Source organism: Lepisosteus platostomus, chromosome 4 (genome assembly GCF_059453375.1).
Source record: "Lepisosteus platostomus isolate fLepPlt1 chromosome 4, fLepPlt1.hap1, whole genome shotgun sequence".
Lineage (NCBI taxonomy): Eukaryota > Metazoa > Chordata > Actinopteri > Semionotiformes > Lepisosteidae > Lepisosteus > Lepisosteus platostomus.
The window spans coordinates 38779695-38800827 of record NC_142614.1 but is presented as its reverse complement, the minus strand read 5'-3'; the positions used below and the strand labels follow the sequence as shown (position 1 = coordinate 38800827).

Here is a 21133-nt window from a genome sequence, read left to right as displayed (position 1 = left end):
AATTTTTTAATTAAAAAAATAAATAAAAATGAGATGTAATGATGTGTTCCTGCTTAACTTGCATGACTTTAAAAGCGATAAAAACAGGTTAATAACCACTTTTTGTGCATGAAAAACAGGTGATTTTTCTTCCTCGTCATCAGATCTTTCTTGGAAAAATGTCTTTCTTACCCACTGCGATTCGAGCACAGAATGGTTAAAAAGAAAGTCAGACAGGCAGGGGGGAGGGTGAGTTGTGAAACTGTTACCTGTCCTGGATAAAGTGGTTAGAAAATAGGTGGATTTACACCTTTGAAAAGCGTTCCAATTTTAATGTGATACGGAAGACATTATTCATAAAAAATTATCTTGTACAGTCTGTAATACTGTATAATAGTGTCTGTTTGAGTGAGATATAGATCTGAAGACGTTTGGTGCGGTCTTCTCTGCTTTAAAGGTACACTCCTTGTGGATGAATTTTCACCTCCAACATTTTCCCACAAGCTAACACACAGAAGCAAACTGAATACAAAATATACTTGCAAGAATAGCGATTACAAACATAAAAAAACATGCTTTATACTGTTATATTGTACAGTGTATCAAAACACTCTATGGTCACTTTTATCTAGCAAAAATTCAGATATTTGTGAACATATTTACTAAAACTATCCATCTCAGTAATCTCACTGTGTTAGTTTCACTGTACACCCCAGTGCTCACTCAATGTTCACACTCCCAGTAAAATAAAAAACCTGTTTCCCGCATTGTCAGATCGCACCGGGGGGAAGGGAAAGTGCCCGCGGTCAAGTTTTGACAAAGTTAACACAAACTCTGATAAACAGAGCTGCTTGTAAGAGCAGTGTGACTTTCTACTATCTGAACCATTTTTTATAGCTTTTAAAGTCACGCCATGTTTGAGTTAGTCAGGAAAATGTCATAGTGTTATAATGTTGTATAGTTTTAAAGCCACTACAGTATTGCTTGTGGGAAATACATTTATTTGTACTGCATCAAAGCTTAACTCGTTCAGAGCACCTGACATTATAAACTCAGAGTTAAAAGGAACATGTCAAAATATTTCCAAAATAATCACAAGTCAACGAATTGATGGGTTCGATAATAATAGAGAAATCATAAAAATAAAATGTATATAAATCAGTTAAAAACACTTTTTATGCACGAAAAATGGGTGGTTTTTCTTCTGCGTGATCAGCTTAGAGTCTTTGAGTAAGCTTTAAGTTCTTTTTACTTCTTATTTAAACATTTTAAACACTTTGTTTTGTAAACGCAACACGCATTACGTACAGAAATAAAATAATGTTTTCTATGGGTGTTAAGCAGATTAGCAGGTTGCTAACAAAATAGCACACCGTCCACTAACCGTCCACCACTACCTAGTGATATAACTTTAACATAAACAAGATCTAGTACCTGGTGCAGTTTTTTTTAAAAAGAACTTATTTTGAATTAATCGAATCCCAGCCAGAATTACGTGCTTTCCCTACATCTGAGAAACACCTGATAATCTGTAAAGCTTTCATTGCTTTGTTTGTATATATTCCAATCGCTGCGGGGGCAGGGTGTGTGGGGAAAGGTTAAGGCTGCAATTGAATTGGGGATCTGTATTCTTCAGACCTAAAACATTGTTTTCTCTGAAAGCGTTTTCTTCCTCTTTAGCTGTTCTTTTGCTGTCTACGCATGCTTACACGGCTCCCTAGGGGAATTATCATACTTCACTGAGAAAGCTTTAGAGAACATTACATTTTTATTTTCAACAAATTGTAAATATGATGCTTACATTGGCGCTTTTATTAATTTTAATAAGTGTACGGAGGAGTGTCAGCAGCCAAGGAGAGCACCCCACCTCCCTTTCCTCCACGGACTGATAAAGCAATAAGTGTTAACTATCCAGCCATTGCAAGCCACTGTAGCAGCCACAAATAAATAAAAAACAAACTTTTTTTTCTCCTGATGGTAGCTGTAACAAATTGTCACATTTCACATCCTTGCAAAACAATCATGATGTTCTCATCCAATCTAAGTTTTGATGTTTTTTTATTTTGAAACCATGATCTTGACATGCAGGTGTGAAGTACAATTAAAAGCTACAGATTTAAAAGGTTATTAATAATATCTTCCGTGTCGCATTAACATTGGAATGTTCTTACAAATGTAAAAAGAGGCGATACACAACGTGTCCCCTCTATAACTCTTCAGTTTACAGAGAAATTCCACCAGAGCCACACAACATTGTCCATTAATACTGTTCTTGTGTCTAATTTCTAGTTTAGCAGGATTTGCGCGATAGGCACATTGTTTAATGGGGATGACATTACCCACATCTATATCACTGTATGATACAGGTTTGAGTCGGAGTGTCTGTTAATAAAACAGAGAGTCTTCCAATACTTACGACTACTGCATGATTTCTTTATCCATTTCAGCTAAATGAGGGGAAATAAATCCTCAGAATCTTGGAGTTCCAATTGTAAAAATAACCCTTCTTCCCTCCTTTGTTAACTTTCGCGAAGAAATCCTTAATCACAATACCATCACTTAATTTATCCAAATACATAAATTCATGCCAGAGCCAACAACAAGCTATAATAGTGGACTATTTTTATGTATTCACTATATAAGAAACAAACTGAAAGTAATACGCTGATTGCGCTTTGAACCATTGGGTGCAGTGGTTTGTCCATTACCACTACAAGGACAGTAAAAGTTTTTAAAAAGAAACAGATGTCAAAATGTTTCTGAAATGTCCACCTGTGATATTTTAGCTGTTTAGTTTCACAATTCCATATTCATATAACTATCAAATTATGTTAAATCACTACAACATTTGTCTTTTTACAGTAACAGCAAGTGGTGTTCTTACTACGTATTCTTAGAAAAGGATAAAATGTTATAACTTTTAATGAAGTACAGAATATAAGCTTAATAATGTTAGAACAAGCACGTTAAAACCAGAACCCACTAAGTTACCAAGTTAAAGACTTTGATGCATAAAATATTTATGCATAATAAATATTATTTATGATGAAGGTGGAAGGTTGTGTCAAACTGAACAATCTTGCTTTTATAAACTATACCAACTTTTTCATATTTAATGATTAACATGCTGTAAAACACAGTTTAAAATTCTTAATTGGAAAAATATTGTCCCTTAGCAGTGACCGGGATTGGAAACTGGACGTTTTCTGGTGACAGCTCAAATGCTGTACACGAGACGTTTAGCTTTATTAGCTCCACCTGGCGGTTTACAAGGTGCTTCCAGATACTATTATCACATTTCAATTTGCATGCAGTATACTGCAGTATGATGCGCCATGCCTACTTCGTTTTGATGCAGCATACTTCGAGCATTTTGAATGGCTGGATCTGTAATTATACTGATTTCGGCTGCTTGTAACTATTTCCTATTGTTGTACAATAAGATCTGAAATATAAACAGCAACAAAGTAATTATTGTTCACCAGCCCACAAATATAAGCTATTAATAAAACTAAATAACAATAAAATGTTCCAAAACAAAGGTATCCTGAAAGGGCACACTATTTAAAATACTGACTTTTACTGTTTTGTTCATGCAAAATCAGGATTGGGAAGCTAGATACTTGCTACCCACAATTTCTTCACAGTCATTTAAACATGATTGGGCACCTGCAATCTGTATGGACATTGGTTGACGAATGTTATCTTTAACAAGTTACCTGAAGACAGTATGTAACTTAAGTCTTGTTCCTTAATGCAGTCTTAATGCATTGTTTTAAATCACACATGAAGTTGAAGTGAGATTATTTTGTTCTTTAGGTCTGTGGGATGGTGAACTTGAAAGGAGTGTGCCAATAACTGTGAGATGCGTTATTATACATCACATTTATCAGAGGTCTTTTAACTTTTTCACAGAAACATATTTTCATGATTTTTCAGAACGCTTCATTAAAACTGAATGTTAATGTACCATGTACATGTTCAAGGTGTTGTCAATATCACAGGGAAAGGTAGTAGCTCTAGCATTTTGTTTGAGCTTAAGTTCTGGGTTCATCAGCAAAAATTAATCTTCACTTAAAAAAAAAGATAAATTAACATTTAGTGCAAATTGCACTGTACATTTGTGAGTACATTTCACATAAATTACATAATTAAAAGCATCAAACAAACCTTTCCGCTCTATCGGGGCAAAGAAGAAACCTGCACTCTCATTGACGTGGTAGGTCTTCTTATCAAACTGAAGTGTGGGTTCATCCTCAGTGTCAATGATGTTGACTTTAGCTCTGGTGACTTTCCCCAGCAAAGCATATACCGGCATACTGAGTTCCACATTAAAGCTCTCAATGTTCTCAAAAATGTGGTCATCATTGATCACAATGGTGCACACCTTTGTATCTTCTCGTTCATCAAACTGCACCTGAAATACCAAAAAAAAGAGATAAATCGGTGTAGCACTGGCAGACTTCAAGACACACTACAGCTCAAAGAAAATAAATTAATTATATACATGATTTTACAGGATGTATCATGAGAAATTACCACAGTAGCAGGCAATTATGTTAGCAAAGAATCATAGAAAGATAACAAAAAATAACAGAGATTTAGAGATATATGCAACACTGGTGGATATAAATATATATTGTAGAAGAATATATTGATAGAAGAAGGGGAGGTGTAGCATTATGTATCATAAAGATATAAGTAAATAGGAACTAAAGTTATATAAAGGAATCTTTATATAGTCTTTGAATCTGTATGGGTGATGTTGATGTAGCTTATTGTTTATCACTAAATAATGAAGTAGTTCAAGAGGGTAGCTGAGTCAGCATGCATAGGCTGCAAAGGAACAAGTAATACTGTAGGTTTATTCCATGCTGAAAAGAGAGGATTGTAAGCAGTCCTTACACCCGAAGAAGGCGCCACAACCAAAACGTTGTTTTCTTTCTTTTCTACGCAGCATGGAATAAACCTACTACTTGTTACTTTATAATGAAACTACATTTCAATTCATACAAAAGAAAAGGCTAGTATAGATCTAGTATTTTCAAACAATCAAGACAGAATGAAACAGAGATTACAGAACCATTGTGGAGTTATGATCCTAATGTGGTATAATCTAAAATATTTTAAAACTTTAGATTGAATCCAAAGCAAAAATGAACAGTTTCAGGAAAAGACTTTAAGGTAATAAGACAGAGTTTAAGAAAACTAAAATACAAACATTTAATTAAAAAGTAAAAAAACGTATAGTTTACACAAAGATTCTAAGATGATCACAAGGAAGAAAAATCACCCGTGTTTCTCACATAAAAAGTGTTTTTTAACTATCTAAACCCATTTTTTATAGCTCTTAAAGTCATGCAATGTCCAGGTTAGGCAGGGACACATCAATGTTTCTTATTTTTGATTTTCTTTAAAAAATAAAAGAATCAGTTGTCCATCATGCCATAACAGTATTATGTCACATTTTTTTACATTTTTGAGAGACTTCAGAAGGCTTTGACTGATGCATATAAAATGTAGCATAATGCGTGCTGTTGTGAAAAAACGATTATTCTGCTTTATATAGTCAGGCTTTTTACATACATACATTTAGTTCCATTCATTTTCTAATCTGTTCATCCAGAACAGAGGAGCTGGAGCCTATCCCAGCAAGCAACAGGCAGTTGAATAGTAATTCTTGTATTATCAACTCCCTTACACCTGGGATCTGCTTTATGCAAACTAGGATTTCTAAAAATGCAACCAGTTGTTAGATGTTTAAATAACATTTCTGAAAAATTCCACAAATCGCAATCTTTAAAATGTCTGTGGCTTGACGGCTCTGTGTCATTTGTTCACAAACTTATTGACATCTGAAACACTGTCTTGTAATTAGGCGTTTTAATAAGAAAGTGAAGTTGATGAAAACCGTAGAAAACAAATGACCCTGAACAAAATACAAGAAGTTTGAAATTATTTTTCATTATTAATGAATTAATATTGTTAATTATGATGAGATACATTATTATAGTTACATTATTCAGTTTCAGTGATCTTTTTAATACCACTTTGTTATTCTCGATGATTATTATTATATACGTTACGGTTTTAAGGCTTGTTGTAAAGGCTTGTGTTAAATTGTCCCACTGCGATGAATAAAGTATTACTAGTGGGAGTAAAACCCAGTTGAACTGTTAATGTATTTACTTTTGCTCATTCATGTTTTTAATATTTAACATTCAACAAGTAGTGATATACAGTGTAAACATAATAAAATGTCTATATAATGTACATAATATTAACTATTTTATTTTTAAAAAAGGGGTCTTAGAAAAAAGGTTAGAAGAAAAACTTGTGCCCTATGTGGGAATCGAACCCAGGCCTCCGGTAGGAGAACCACTCACAAAACCAACTTTACCAGCGTGCCACTCAGAAACAAAGCTAAAAACACACAGGTCAAAATGTAATCAAGAGTGAATGATGCAGATGTTCACAAAGAAAGTGGAATATGGAAATACAACCATCTATTTAAATATAGTACATTTAGATCCTTAAATTAATATGATTATTTAAAATAATAATTATTAATTTCTTTAGTTATGCAATTGCATATATTCCCTATTAAGCAGATTTAAAAAAGTATACATCTTTTTACTGAAATAATGACAGCAAGTATTCATAGAAAAGGTTAAAACATATAACTTTTAATAATGTATATAAACTTAATATAGTTAGAACGAGCACGTCAAAACTTTCCCAAAATAAGTTACTGAGTTAAAGACTTTGATGCATAAAATGTTTACAAGTTGGAATACTGTTGTGTATTTTTTTAATTTTAGGTATCACTACCAGCCATATACAGTGTGTATCATATATTAATATTCCTAAATTAATATTGTTTATGATGTTCAGAGACGTTATTCTCCTGTTATTTTTTTGCTCAGCTACCAAAAGTTCCCTTTAGTTGTAAAGTTTTATATTAATATTCCATACTAAGCAAATTTAAACATACACGGTACAGAGATTAAATGAAGCAATCATTTCACTGACATCTACTTCACCACAAGTGCTACCTGTTGATCATCTTTGGCCTGTGAATCACATGTCATAGTAACCAGCAGCCCCATTCCCACGTTATGGGGTTTTACTGCACATTCTAAATGGCTACTCTGAATGATTGTAGCACTATTTTTCCACTTTCTTTGTACACATTTGCATCGACTTCTTGGAGTCATTCACTTTAAACATTTTGATGTGTCTGTTTTAATTTGTTACTGGGTGACACTTTGGTACAGTGGTAAAGAGTGTGTCTTTCACCCAGAAGGTCCTATGTTTGATACCCAAACAGGGTACATGTTCTATTTCTACCACATAAAGACTGCTTCTCTAAAAATAAAATAGTTAATAATACGTACACTATATTGACATTTTTATCACAGCATGTAAAATATTAAATGCTATTAATACATTAAAAACACAAGTAAGTTAGCAAATATGAATACTGTCAATGGCAGGAGTAAAAAAAAACAGTTTACAAAAAAATTAGACAGTATAATCTAGAATAACAAAGTGGTATTTAAACACTGAACATGAACAATGTTTATTTATTATGAATAGTTTTAAACTGTGATCAATGATCAATCACGGTTTATTTTTCAAATGCACAACAATACAGCAGGCAGCAGTAGTTGCTGGCAATGAAATGTCTGTTCTGCGAGCTCACCGGGGGGGGGGGGGATAAAAATCACAATATAATTAGACCTACTATGTGTCCAGGGTGTATGCAATATATTATGTCCAAGTAGTGCAGTATGATGAATAAAATTAAAACTGCATGTCCATGTAGCCATTATGGGTGATTTGCTGAAGGAGCTGCAGGTTGGCTATTTAGCAGTCTTATTGCCTGGAGGTAGAAGCTGTTCCATAATCTGCTGGACTTTGACCGAATGCTTCGGTACCGTTTACTGGATGGTAGGAGAGAAAACAGTTTGTAGGTGGGATGACTGGGGTCCTTGAGAATACACCTGGACTTCTTAAGACATATAGCTGAGTAGATATCCTGGATGTTTGGTAGCCAATATTGAGCTGCCTTCACCACTCTATGCAGTACTTTGCTATCCCGGGTGGAGCAATTCCCATACCAAACTCTGCTTGACAGAGCTGCTTGTAAGAGCAAGGTGACTTTCTGCTCAATTAAATAAAACTACGGTACAGACAGATTTTGAATTCTTCAAGCATAATTTGCTGTTTGTCAAAATCTGCTACTTTGCAAGCAGTATACAGTACGACTTCTCAAAAGGTACCTTTTGTCTCTCGTGCAAACTTAACAAAGTTTTATTTTTTATAATTCCGAAATTTGAATGGTATGCCTCAGAGACTCGTTAGAGTATTGTAGTGAATACAGTTCACACAGGAAAATCAAAATACCGCCAGCAGGTCTCGCCTGCTGTGTAGCTCCAAAGTATGTGTGAAAAATCTTTTCTTACTCCAGTTATTAATCCAATCTATTTTTACTCATCCGGCTATGTAAAAAATAAAGGTTAAGGTAAAGGTTAAATTCCAAGCTGGAAAGACAAGACTCAGCGTTTCTTCCCTAACTCTTCAGTTTACAGCTCGTCCATCATCATTCATTATTAATATTGTAACAAACGGCAGGCATACAGATGGTACAAGTCGATTGCACCGCGGTGACAGTACAGCCCTTTACTCCCCTGGAATGTTTTTTACAAATATAAGAAGAGGTTCATAATAAGCTATAAAACTATACTATTTTTATGCATGCTTTGATCACGCTTTGAACCACCTGGGTGCAGTTCGCTATATACTGTAACAGTGCTCATTACCACTAAAAGGACAATTAAAAAAAAAAACAAACGTCAAAATGTTTCCAAAAAATCCAGTTGTGATGCTTTAGCTGCTTAGATACACGATTCCATATTAATATAACTATCAAGTGATGTTAAATCACTACAACATTTATCTTTTTACAATAACAGCAAGTGGTGTTCTTACTATGTATTCCTAGATAAAACGTTAGAACTTTTTATGAAGCACAGAATATAAGCTTCATAATGTTAGAACAAGCACATTAATACCAGAAGCCATGTAAGTTACCAAGTTAAAGACTTTGATGCATAAAATATTTATGCATAATTAAAATATTTATGATGAAGGTGGAAGGTTGTGTACTTTTGTCCAACTGAGTAATCTTGCTTTTATAAAATATACAAACATTTTTGTTTAATGTTTAACATGCTGTAATACACAGTTAATACAATTGGAACACTATAATTGGAAAAAGATTGTTTCTCAGCATTGACTGTGTCACAACTGACCACATTAATTGCATTCATTACCTCATTATCCAATTACATCTCTTTTTTCACTATTTAAGATGGCTGACTCTCACTGCGCGCTTAATCTGAATGATTTCATGGATTTTTACCTCTCCTTTCGACCCTTGGATTTTACTCTTTTGGACTTTGCTTCACAGACTTGTTTGTCAATTCAGACACTCGCTTTGCAGAGGGTTCAGCTCGTTTATTGACACTCAGACTGTTTTTCGAAACCGGTGTTTTCTGGTGACAGCCCAAATGATACACACGCCACGATCACTTTCACATTTCTAAAATGTTCGCTGGACTGCGAACTACTGCAGCATCCCTCGTGCATTCTGAATGGCTCGATCTGTACATGCAAATAAGCATCTCATTACACTTGTGCAAACTTAACTAAACTGAAACTTCTAGTGTAGAGTTAGGAAATGTAAATACTGTCAATTTAAAGATGCCCTTAACCTGAAATTGCAATTGAGGTTTTTAAGTGTATATTTCCCCTTAAATACAAATAATTAAAGCCACTGTGTATAAAATATTTTAATAATTATAATCTAAAATAACAACATGTCATTAAAAAGACAATAACACAACAGACAAAATGTGAAAAAGCGGGCTTTGATGTCATGAGAAATTCAGTGACATGTCATGCTGTTTTATGAGTTATACTTTATCTGACTATCATGTTCTTCAGCATGAACATAAATTTGCAGATTTAATCCACAGGTTAAACTTGAAGAACAGGATAAGCTGCAAATGGTTCAACAAATAAAACAGTAAAACCATATGTTCTGGTTATAAATTATTACTCTTTTGGCTTGTGCTTCTTCATAATTAGGGACAAATGAATGGAATGCAGGAAGGTTTTTTTTTACTGTGATCTTACATGTTAATGTAAAACTACAGAGGTTCGTACTAGGGCCCCTGTTTGTACAGTAATCAATCAATGCAATTTGCCTATAATGTGAAATACATTTCACATTCACAAATGTGAAACAAAAAAAGTGTTTTTTTTCTGTTTCTGCTTTGCTAATCTAGGCTGTTAAACTTTGTTAGTTAGAAATTATAATATTATTAGTTGTGAAAGTAAGTGTAGTGGAGACAGAATTTAACAGAAGTTATCAGGAGGAGAAAATTGTAAGAACGTCAGAACCTTTATATTTTCTTCAGGTCAGTTTCTTCATTAGAAAACAGACAGCAAAATTTCACCAGGTATTTGAAGAAAGCAGTGAAATTGACATGAAGATGACCCCATCCAAAATGACCTAGAACTGAAAGCTTTTTTAAGGAACAAAGATTTCTCGGGACTTGTAAATTGACAGCAGTACTCTCTTCTGTCATACTGGGCACTGTTGGCCTACCTTGGTTCCACATACCCCTGTGAGGTGGCTTTTTCCCCGAGATGAAAATTGTCAAGATTAAGCATTTGTTTTACAGATGAACTACATGATACAGGCTATTTCAAACTACCAGACATCAAAGCACTTTCAGTTGACATTTGAGTTTGTGAGAAACTCAATTTCTGAAGAATTGATCTTACATTAAGATTCTAAAAGTAATGTTGTACTTATAAAAAGGTTGGGACCACAGATTCATAAGACAGAATATTCTTTATCAATAAGATTATATAAATACTTGAGGAAATATCATGTCTGTCTTCTGTGTGACGATCTGTAATGGAGCATACCTGCCCTGCGTATTCCACATAATCCTGCTGTCCAGGTTTTGAGCTGGTGCTGGAAGTGGAGGTGGCAGTGCCCTGTTCAGTACGGCACAGAACAATGGCATACCGATTCAGGTTTCCAGTTCTCCTCACCGTGACACTCACTGTCCCATCTTTCTCACTGACATTGTAGCTGGAAACACAGTGAATGTTAGATTGGAAGTCCTAATATGATTAAATCCAAGGAGCTGATTTAAGATCTGTGAACCTCCATTGTCTGTTACCATTATTTTTTTCTCTTATTTTAAAATGTTTAGAAAATGGTCTCCATTCTGGAGAAAGGCAATTTTTAGATCACACTGGTAATATGCACTAAACAAGATCATTTCTAAAGTTTGCAGCAGAGAAAAGTTTAATTTCTGATGATTTAAATGGCAGTGTAAACATTTTAAAGAACAAAACTACCATGAGCCAATATGGGTATGGATAAAGGAAATATTGAGGGTATTGATTGTTGCCGTATTTCATTTAGATTTATAAGATGTGGAGTAAAACATGTTGTATATAAACCTTTGATAGCTATTCTGAATATATATTCATGTCCATGGTACTGTGTATTGCATTTCAATCATAATTAATTCACTGCCTTTTGTAAAGGCATGTACTGAATATGGTGAATATGTACAAAAAATCCCAGTGCTTAGAATTGCCGAGAGCAATTTGTATTAGTTTACCTTGTATATTCAAAGCTGATGAGTGACCACTGTATGTGAAACACATTGTCACTGACCACATTGGGTTTGCTGTCCTTCACCAGAAACTTGAATGTGTCCATTGTCTCCAGAATATTCTCCTCATTGAGTACATAGCGAATCAGACCCAGGTTAATATCAGCTATGTAATGCAAAAAGAGAAACCCCATTCAACAAACTGAAATGTAATGTGTATATGAATAAGAAGAGCTGATTATTTTACTGGTAGGTTAATTCATCTTAAGCCTTCTAGGCAAGTAGGCCCAGGCATGTTTCTGCCTGGGCCTGCTTGCCTAGTGCCCCAGTGATGGACGCGATTCCTGTGTATTATGTATCGTGCCTTGCACCATTGCTTGCTGGGACAGGATCTGGCATTGCTGTGACACTTTATTGGATAAAGTGGTTATAAAATGGATGGATAATAAGTAATGTTGTAGAATTTGTTCAGAAAAAAGCAATATGCCATAACCTTGGAAAAGGGTTAAAATGGTTTGTTGTAATTATATTGTGTAAGTTTAACAGCTGCAATATAATTTAAAAAAAGCTTAGACAACTGTAGAACAGAACATTGCAAAATAGTTAAATCTAGCTTAATCTAGCCAACAGTATGAAAAGCTATATGCATGGTTTCTTCATGGGTTGTACCTTGAGTAAAAATTGTAATTGGAGTGCCAGGTTTAAGCTTGGTTTCCAAGTATCCATGTTTTGGTTCAGCAGTGATTTCGTAAACCAACTGTCTGTCCTCTGTGTCTGGGTCCATTGTCAGAAGCTCCTTTCTTGTTATCAGGTTGGTGGCCTAGCATGGAAGACAGATATTAATTTTAAGGATTCTGTGCTTTGCTGTAGGTCATTACAATAAATCAATTCCTTTCTGTGTCCAACAGACAGCTGTATGAGAAGCAATAACCCTTTGCATTTTCACTGGGGTGTAAAAAATAAAGAAATATTCCATAAGTATGTACTGATTCTTATTCAGCATAATTTGGTATTTTGTCACAGGACTGGTAAGCAAAAATAGAGAAAAATCATGAACCACTATGGAAGTACACAATACACAGTTGTATGCAAAATTATAGGCATCTCTGGTCAAATTGAATGTTTCAGTGAATCTCTAAGTGAAAAGCAGTTGACAACTTCTGCTGGATACAATTTGAAACTTTTCTATTTACAATTTTGTAGATATTCAAAATAATAAAATACTGAATCTGGCAAATGTAAATGTTTGAACACGCTGTCAGTCAGTACTTAGTTAACACCACCAGCAGAAATCATAGTCCCCAGACATTTCCTGTAGCCAGCTATGAGTCTTTCTATTCTTGCTTTTGGATTTTATTCCCACTCTTGCATGCAGTGCATGTTTGAGATCTCCCCAAAGATTTTCAATAATATTCAAGGCAGGGGACTATGAAGTAGGTCAAGTAGGTAACTGCACATACAGTGCCTTGCGAAAGTATTCGGCCCCCTTGAACTCTTCAACCTTTTGCCACATTTCAGGCTTCAAACATAAAGATATAAATTTTTTATTTTATGTGAAGAATCACCAACAAGTGGGACACAATTGTGAAGTGGAACGAAATCTATTGGATTTTTGAAACTTTTTTAACTAATAAAAAAATGAAAAGTGGGGCGTGCAAAATTATTCGGCCCCTTTACTTTCAGTGCAGCAAACTCACTCCAGAAGTTCAGCGAGGATCTCTGAATGATCCAGTGTTGTCCTAAATGACTGATGGTGATAAATAGAATCCACCTGTGTGTAATCAAGTCTCTGTATAAATGCACCTGCTCTGTGATAGTCTCAAGGTTCTGTTGAAAGCGCAGAGAGCATCATGAAGACCAAGGAACACACCAGGCAGGTCCGTAATACTGTTGTGGAGAAGTTTAAAGCCGGATTTGGATACAAAAAGATTTCCCAAGCTTCAAACATCCCAAGGAGCACTGTGCAAGCGATCATCTTGAAATGGAAGGAGTATCAGACCACTGCAAATCTACCAAGACCTGGCCGTCCCTCTAAACTTTCAGCTCAGACAAGGAGAAGACTGATCAGAGATGCAGCCAAGAGGCCCATGATCACTCTGGATGAACTGCAGAGAACTACAGCTGAGGTGGGAGAGTCTGTCCATAGGACAACAATCAGTCTTACACTGCACAAATCTGGCCTTTATGGAAGAGTGGCAAGAAGAAAGCCATTTCTCAAAGATATCCATAAAAAGTCTCGTCTAAAGTTTGCCACAAGCCACCTGGGAGACACCCCAAACATGTGGAAGAAGGTGCTCTGGTCAGATGAAACCAAAATCGAACTTTTTGGCCACAATGCAAAACGATATGTTTGGCGTAAAAGCAACACAGCTCATCACCCTCAACACACCATCCCCACTGTCAAACATGGTGGTGGCAGCATCATGGTTTGGGCCTGCTTTTCTTCAGCAGGGACAGGGAAGATGGTTAAAATTGAGGGGAAGATGGATGCAGCCAAATACAGGACCATTCTGGATGAAAACCTGTTGGAGTCTGGAAAAGACCTGAAACTGGGACGGAGATTTATCTTCCAACAAGACAATGATCCCAAACATACAGCAAAATCTACAAAGGAATGGTTCACAAATAAACGTATCCAGGTGTTTGAATGGCCAAGTCAAAGTCCAGACCTGAATCCAATCGAGAATCTGTGGAAAGAGCTGAAAACTGCTGTTCACAAACGCTCTCCATCCAACCTCACTGAGCTCGAGCTGTTTTGCAAGGAAGAATGGGCAAGAATTTCAGTCTCTCGATGTGCAAAACTGATAGAGACATACCCCAAGCGACTTGCAGCTGTAATCGCAGCAAAAGGTGGCTCTACAAAGTATTAACGCAAGGGGGCCGAATAATTTTGCACGCCCCACTTTTCATTTTTTTATTAGTTAAAAAAGTTTCAAAAATCCAATAGATTTTGTTCCACTTCACAATTGTGTCCCACTTGTTGGTGATTCTTCACATAAAATAAAAAAATTATATCTTTATGTTTGAAGCCTGAAATGTGGCAAAAGGTTGAAAAGTTCAAGGGGGCCGAATACTTTCGCAAGGCACTGTATGTAGGCTGCCAAGGAACAAGTAAAGGTTTATTCCATGCTGAAAAGTATTTACTTGTTCCTTTGCAGGGGACTATAAAGCCCATTCCAAAACTGATCTTTCATTCCTGTAAATACTCATGGTTGATTTTGAGGTATGTTTTAGATCGCTGTCCTGCTAAAATATCCAACCCATTTTCAATTTCTTCACTGACTCTGGGACATTAGCTTCTAGGATTTGTCATATTTAGTTGAATCCATTCTTCCTTCCACCTGCACAATATTTCCTGTGTTACTGGCTGCCAACCCCAAAACATAACAGATCCATCTCCATGCTTAACTGTTGGCAAAGTGTTCTTTTCTTTAAATGCTTTACCCATTATTCTCCAAATTTTCCAAATATCTATTGTGTTTGTAGCCAAAAAGTTCAATTTTCATTTCATCAGTCCACAACACTTTGTTCCAAAAAGTTTCTAGCTTATTAGGGTTTTGTTGTGCATATTTTAGAGGTTGTGATGATTTGTGATGAGGTCATAAGTAAGATTTCCTTCTTCTTTCCTTTCAAGTCCTCAGACTGCTTAGAGGAGCTCATGGTTCTTGAAAGTAGGCAGAACAACAATCACAACCTGAGAGGTTAGAAGTGTCAAGAGTATTTGCTCAGCCATGCAGAGGTTATATCACCTTCTCTTCACTTATTCATTGAAACACAGTTTAACCAGGGGTGCCTAATCTTTTGCACATAACTATATATATAAAAGGTGTACGTTTCACGGTAAGGGTACATCACGCTTATTTAAAAGCTATCTTCACCTTGTTTTCCATGTACTCAAGCCACTGCAGTCCCAAGTTGGTTACTATACGAGGGGTTCCATCATCTACTGGAAGGATATCTATCTTAAATTTCTGGGGAGCTGCTGTAACAATCTGAGAAAAAAAGAAAACAAAATACTTGGTAAAGCTTCTTAGTGTATACAATCACTACATACGATGTCTTAAGAGTTATTTGAAGTAGCACTTTTTACAAACACCCCTCAATACATGCTATAATTGAGCCTGGGAATAATGAAAGATAAAGACACTGATAGCTACAAGAACTACAATTTTAAATTTTAGACCAACAAAATACTTCCCTAATAAGATACTGCCTATACAAAAACCTTTCCCAATCATACTAAATTATTATTTGTCAAAATGCTAATTCACAGGATGGGGAAATGCCACAGCTGTAAAATGTTGATTTTGATAGATGGCTTCAAAAAAAAAAAACCCAGTGTGTCATACAGTGATATGACTCTAGACAATGAATACATAGTTCTCTGCTTTCTGTCATCTTGTCTGCTACATTTTGCTGAATAATACAAAGGAGGTTTTTCTTGCAGAATTAACTTGGTTTTGAATTCTCACAGTCTTACAACATTGTTTAGCTACAATGTTCATAAACATTGTTTAGCTACAGATGCAGCCACTCAGAATGCTCATGGTGTTCTGCGATGTGCTGCAAAGAACATGCTGCTGTACTTTGAAAGGTACCACCCAGCACCTTTTTAATTTTTCAGATAATCTGATGCTGGACTGCAATACTCTGTAAAACTGCTAGGTGATGCAGTGAATCCTTAAAGTGTTGTGTGTCTAACAAACTGTAAATCTTATTTTAATAATAAAAATTGAATGTGCATTAAGACAATTTATTTTATTATTGACTAATCCACTTGGTCAATTCCTGATATTATGCATTTTTACTATTAGAGAAAAAGTCTTTATTTATTTTTAATGGGTGCAATGACCAAGAATCAAATCTGGGACCCGGGCAATAATTCTAAGGATCATTCAGTTTGGACAAGTTAAAAATCTCAAGAGTTACTTTTTCCATTTTCAACAAGAGTTCCAATGAAACTACAAGCATTTAATTTCCTATCAATTACTTTAGCCAGGGAAGATTCTCTGGGCAGTGTATGGCATCACAGCAAAGTCATCATGCGGTAATGAGTTTTGACATGCAATCTGAGTGGCTCAATATGTCTCAGAATCTTTCTTTCCTCTTACCTCCTTCTCTCTCTCCTTGACAACAAAGAAGAGGTTAGTGCCGTCTGATACAGTAAATGTAAACCGATCTTTGAGGGAATTACTGCCGTCATGGTTATAACTAATGCGGTTCTGGTAGATATCATCCATGGTGAAGGTGGTGGTTTGGCGAAAGTGCTGCCCATTGTTGGTTCGTTCAATGGTGCCATGGCGAGGTGCTTGCACTATGGTGAAGATGATGGAATCTTCCTGTATTGGTAAGACAGAAAAAACATTATAAGATATGAATTAATTTCAAATTTTGCATATGACAAAACTCAGGTAATAAAAGAAAGTTTATTTATTGGAGATACCAAATATACAGTAGTCGGGTTCTTTTATTCTTTTATTTAGGCAGCAACATACTTTTCTTGTTGTCAGAAAGCCCCTGGATGCCCTATTGTCTCAGCATGCATCTGTCACACAACTCACATGTCAGCCTTTCTTGACAGCCTTATGAGACCACTGGTTGACAGGCTTCCTTCATATTTTAAGGACACTAACCACGCTCTACAATTTTTAAATGATTTCCTGTTTCAGGGCACAGAATGATTAATTTTTACCATGGGTATCACATCCTTATACACCATAATTCCCCACAATGACGGTCTTACAGCCCTCAAACTGACACTGGACAAATGCACAGTGCTTGATCCACAGTGCTTGGATCCTTTGCATTCAATAACCCTTTTTAACAGCAGGTCAGTGGAGCTGCCATGGGGACAAGGATGGGACACCCAGGTATGCTAATAGTTTTGCTGGCTGGGTAGAAGAATGCTTCTTGATTTCCTACACCGGCTTTGTCCCTGACCTCTACAGGAGACACATCGATGACTGCGTCAGTGCTGCCACTTTCTCCAACAGCCAGCTAGAGCATTTCCTGCATCATTTGACCAACTTTCACCCATCCCTCAAGTATAAAGTTAACATGTCTTCTGTTACTCTTCCATTTCTAGACATAAACCTATCCATTAACCATGCACAACTCTCTACTTCTTTATATTACAAATGCACAGATTCACATAGCTATCTCCTGTACAATTCCCTCCACCCCACACATACTAAAAACGCTCTCCCCTTCTCATAGCTCCTCAGGTACTGACAACATTGCAGTGATCCAGGTGGATGCTGCACATTGGTGGTGGTGGAGGGGAGACCCCATTACCTGTAAAGCGCTTTGAGTGGAGTGTCCAGAAAAGCGCTATATAAGTGTAAGCAATTATTATTATTATTATTATTATTATTATTATCTTCCATAACCAAGCCCTCAAAATGCACTCTTTTTTATTAACAGAGGATACCCCACTCACGTTACTGAAAGGGTTGTCTCCCAAGCCAAAAATAGCCCTAGGATCATCAACCCAATTAGGAACTCCTGGACTCACAAATGGATTCAATTGGTGCTTCCCTATGACCCTAACGATCTATTCCCAGGACCATCAATGACAACTTCCCCATCTTATAGGATGATCTCTACTGGTACCTTCTTTTCTTTTCATCTCATACCACTGACCACCTAATCTGCGTAACCTTCTTGTTCACGGCTCTATTGATCGCCCACAGCAATCATCCATACCAACAAGTTGCAGTACTGTACCATGCAACAGAACTCACTGCATCACCTGTAAATATATCTAATTTTCACCCACATTTAAGACCCCTCTGGACTTTCTGGATCACCCAGATCACATCATGTATTTTCAGCAACCTTATTTACTGCATCTCCTGCAGAAAATGCCCAGCTATTTACATTGCATTGGTGAGACAGGAAGGAGACTGGGAGACCATTTCATGGGACATGTTCAAACCCATAGATCCCATTTTACCTCCAACAGCCATGATCATACTGTTCTTTCCATCTGCATCCTCACAGAGGGGTTTCAGAACTCTTACTGCAGAAAGACATCTGAAACCAAAATTATCCTGAAACCAGGATCACACCTCCCCTCTACTCTTAATGACTGCTCTTATTGTCTCCTTCTAATCATCTCTATTCACTTGCAGTTTTTGACTTCACACCTCTCTTCCAGTTCTCCTTGAGTGTAGATACTCCTTCTCTCCTGCTCCCCACCTCCTCTCAACTACACTTTTTTTCTTCCAAGCTGCCGGTTTCCTTCTCTCCTTCACACACAAAGAATTCTCCACAGCCAGAACATTGTCTCTTAACTCTTCAACATGGAATAAACCTTTACCTGTTCCATATTTATCTTGTTGCCCTGTCAACATATTGCACAGTGTTTCAACATATTTCAGTATTTCAGGAATAGAATTTTGTGTTTCCGGGGCTGTAGAACATACAGTGGATATAAAAAGTCTACACACCCTTATTGAAATTGTAGGTTTTTGTGATTTTGAGCCAGAAATCAAGTTAAATCATGTCAGACATTTTTCCATCTTTAATGTGACCCTGCAACCAACAAAATTCAAGAGAAAAACAAATAGATATTTATTAGGAAATATAATTGAAATTAAAAAACTTAGAACACCCTGGTTGCATAAGTGTGTGCACCCCACCCAACTAATACTTTGTGGAAGCACCTTTTGCATTTATTACAGCAGTAAGTCTTTGTGAATAAGTCTCTATCAACTTTGCATACCTGGACTTTGCAACTGTATCCCGCTTTTCCTTGCAAAAAAGTTAAAGCTCCTTCAAATTGCCAGGGGATCTCCTGGGCACAGCCCTCTTTAGGTAATTTCACAGGTTTTCTATGGGATTGAGGTCTGGGCTCTAACTGGGCCATTCCAAGACTTTGATCTTCCTTTTCTGAAGCCATTCCTTGTGTTGTAACAGACAAGTAAGTTCTGGATCCCGAGATGAAGTTAATACAGATGAGTTTTATTGCATGCAAGTGTAGCGGCAAGGCTCATTAAAATACAGGAATGACGTTTTCTGCTCCCTTGCCAGTACCTCTCTCTTTCATCTCAGTGGTGCTTAATACAGAGAGGCCATTCCATTTGGTTCACAATTCAGGTGTTTTTCTAGCTGATGGGAGTGTCCTGATAAGGAACAACTCCCAATTCCTGATATTCTCCAGCAACCTTAATAAATGTTAATCTGTGGCGCCTTAAAGTCTGAGATTCCAAGGGAAAGTGTTATTCAAAGTTGGTTTACAACCCTAAGTTCAGAGGGCATGGTTACTCATCATCAGCCAAACAGGAACTGGTAGGGCAGGTTAACCCCACGTGGGTCTCTGATGCCCATGAAACTTTCAACCAATTAACAAACTGCAGTTCCTCCAGGCAAAACAGGCAACACAGAGCGCCTGTAGAACAGTTCCCAGGGGCAGAATAGTTCCCAAGCGCAGAACAGTTCCCAGGAACAGGACATTCTCGCAGCGCGCCTGCTGGACATTCAGCTCAGGCCTCCTCCTGAACATCCTCAGACTCAGCCCGGACCACCACGTAATGGCCAGTGTGTCCAAGTGCAGGACTTTCCTTTGTTCTAAGAGTCGAGGATGGAAGTTGCCAGCGCGTAACCAAAGGATCCACCCGAGGTTAGCATCAGCAGCAACAGGTCGGAATTGTGGACAGCTGAATCACTATTCAGAACTAGCGCTTCATCAGGAACGAACTGGTCTTCTTCCTGACCTGCTGGGACCCGCAGTCACTTTTCTCCTGTGCACAAACTTTGCTAGTTTCAGCCAACACTAGCCGGTCTTCAGAGAGCATCAGCAGTGCACCACGCAGGAATCTCTCCCACAACGTTGCAAGCAGGACCACTGCCTGGCACCGAGCCAGAGAGCGCCGCAACAAGCAACAAGCTTGCCACTGCTTCCTTGTGTCTGCAGGAGATCTGAATCCCCACAGATTGGATGAGTATTCAACATTCTGCATTACTGCTCGAGAATTCAATTGTTATCTCAACCAGTTGATATCAATTTAATTCCTAAGAGTTATATACTTGTTTTGAGTATCTAGTGTAGAAGTTGTAACCAAGTTCATTTACGAAACGGTCTAAATGAATGATATACTGAATGTATGTCCCTCTTGGTATTTGTAACTCTTTGTGACTGAAAATATGTCTTTGGTATTCTGCTAACCCTCACGATAAGATCTGTTATATTTATATGCACATTTTATGTATTAATAAATTTATTATCGTGTATTAGTACTTGTGTGTGTATGTTGTTTGACTTATCTCACAAGGTTGGATTCTAATACCATCAAAAGAATCATTTTGTGACTTACTGCTACAATTAAGAATTGTCCCAGTAAATACACAACCCCTACATTACTGGTGCCTCGTGAGAGGACACTACACAAGGAACAATAAAACCAAAGTATTGTTCAAGTACCGGTACAAAACTTCCAGTTTAT

General features: G+C 36.8%; 1 protein-coding gene across 3 annotated transcripts in view; it reads right to left on the bottom strand.

Moving 5' to 3' along the window:
* Positions 1-21133, bottom strand: part of fras1 (Fraser extracellular matrix complex subunit 1) — a 367570-nt gene that overhangs the window by 47370 nt on the left and 299067 nt on the right. For all 3 annotated transcript variants that reach the window (XR_015935951.1, XM_088629471.1, XM_088629472.1), the window contains 6 exons: positions 16799-17026; positions 15566-15679; positions 12357-12507; positions 11694-11853; positions 10984-11152; positions 4150-4396 (listed from right to left, as the gene is read on the bottom strand). Coding sequence is in view for 2 of the 3 variants with exons in the window: in XM_088629471.1 (XP_088485597.1) it covers positions 4150-4396; positions 10984-11152; positions 11694-11853; positions 12357-12507; positions 15566-15679; positions 16799-17026 (1069 nt within the window). In the remaining variant the exon portion in view is untranslated. The remainder of the gene's footprint in view (positions 1-4149; positions 4397-10983; positions 11153-11693; positions 11854-12356; positions 12508-15565; positions 15680-16798; positions 17027-21133) is intronic.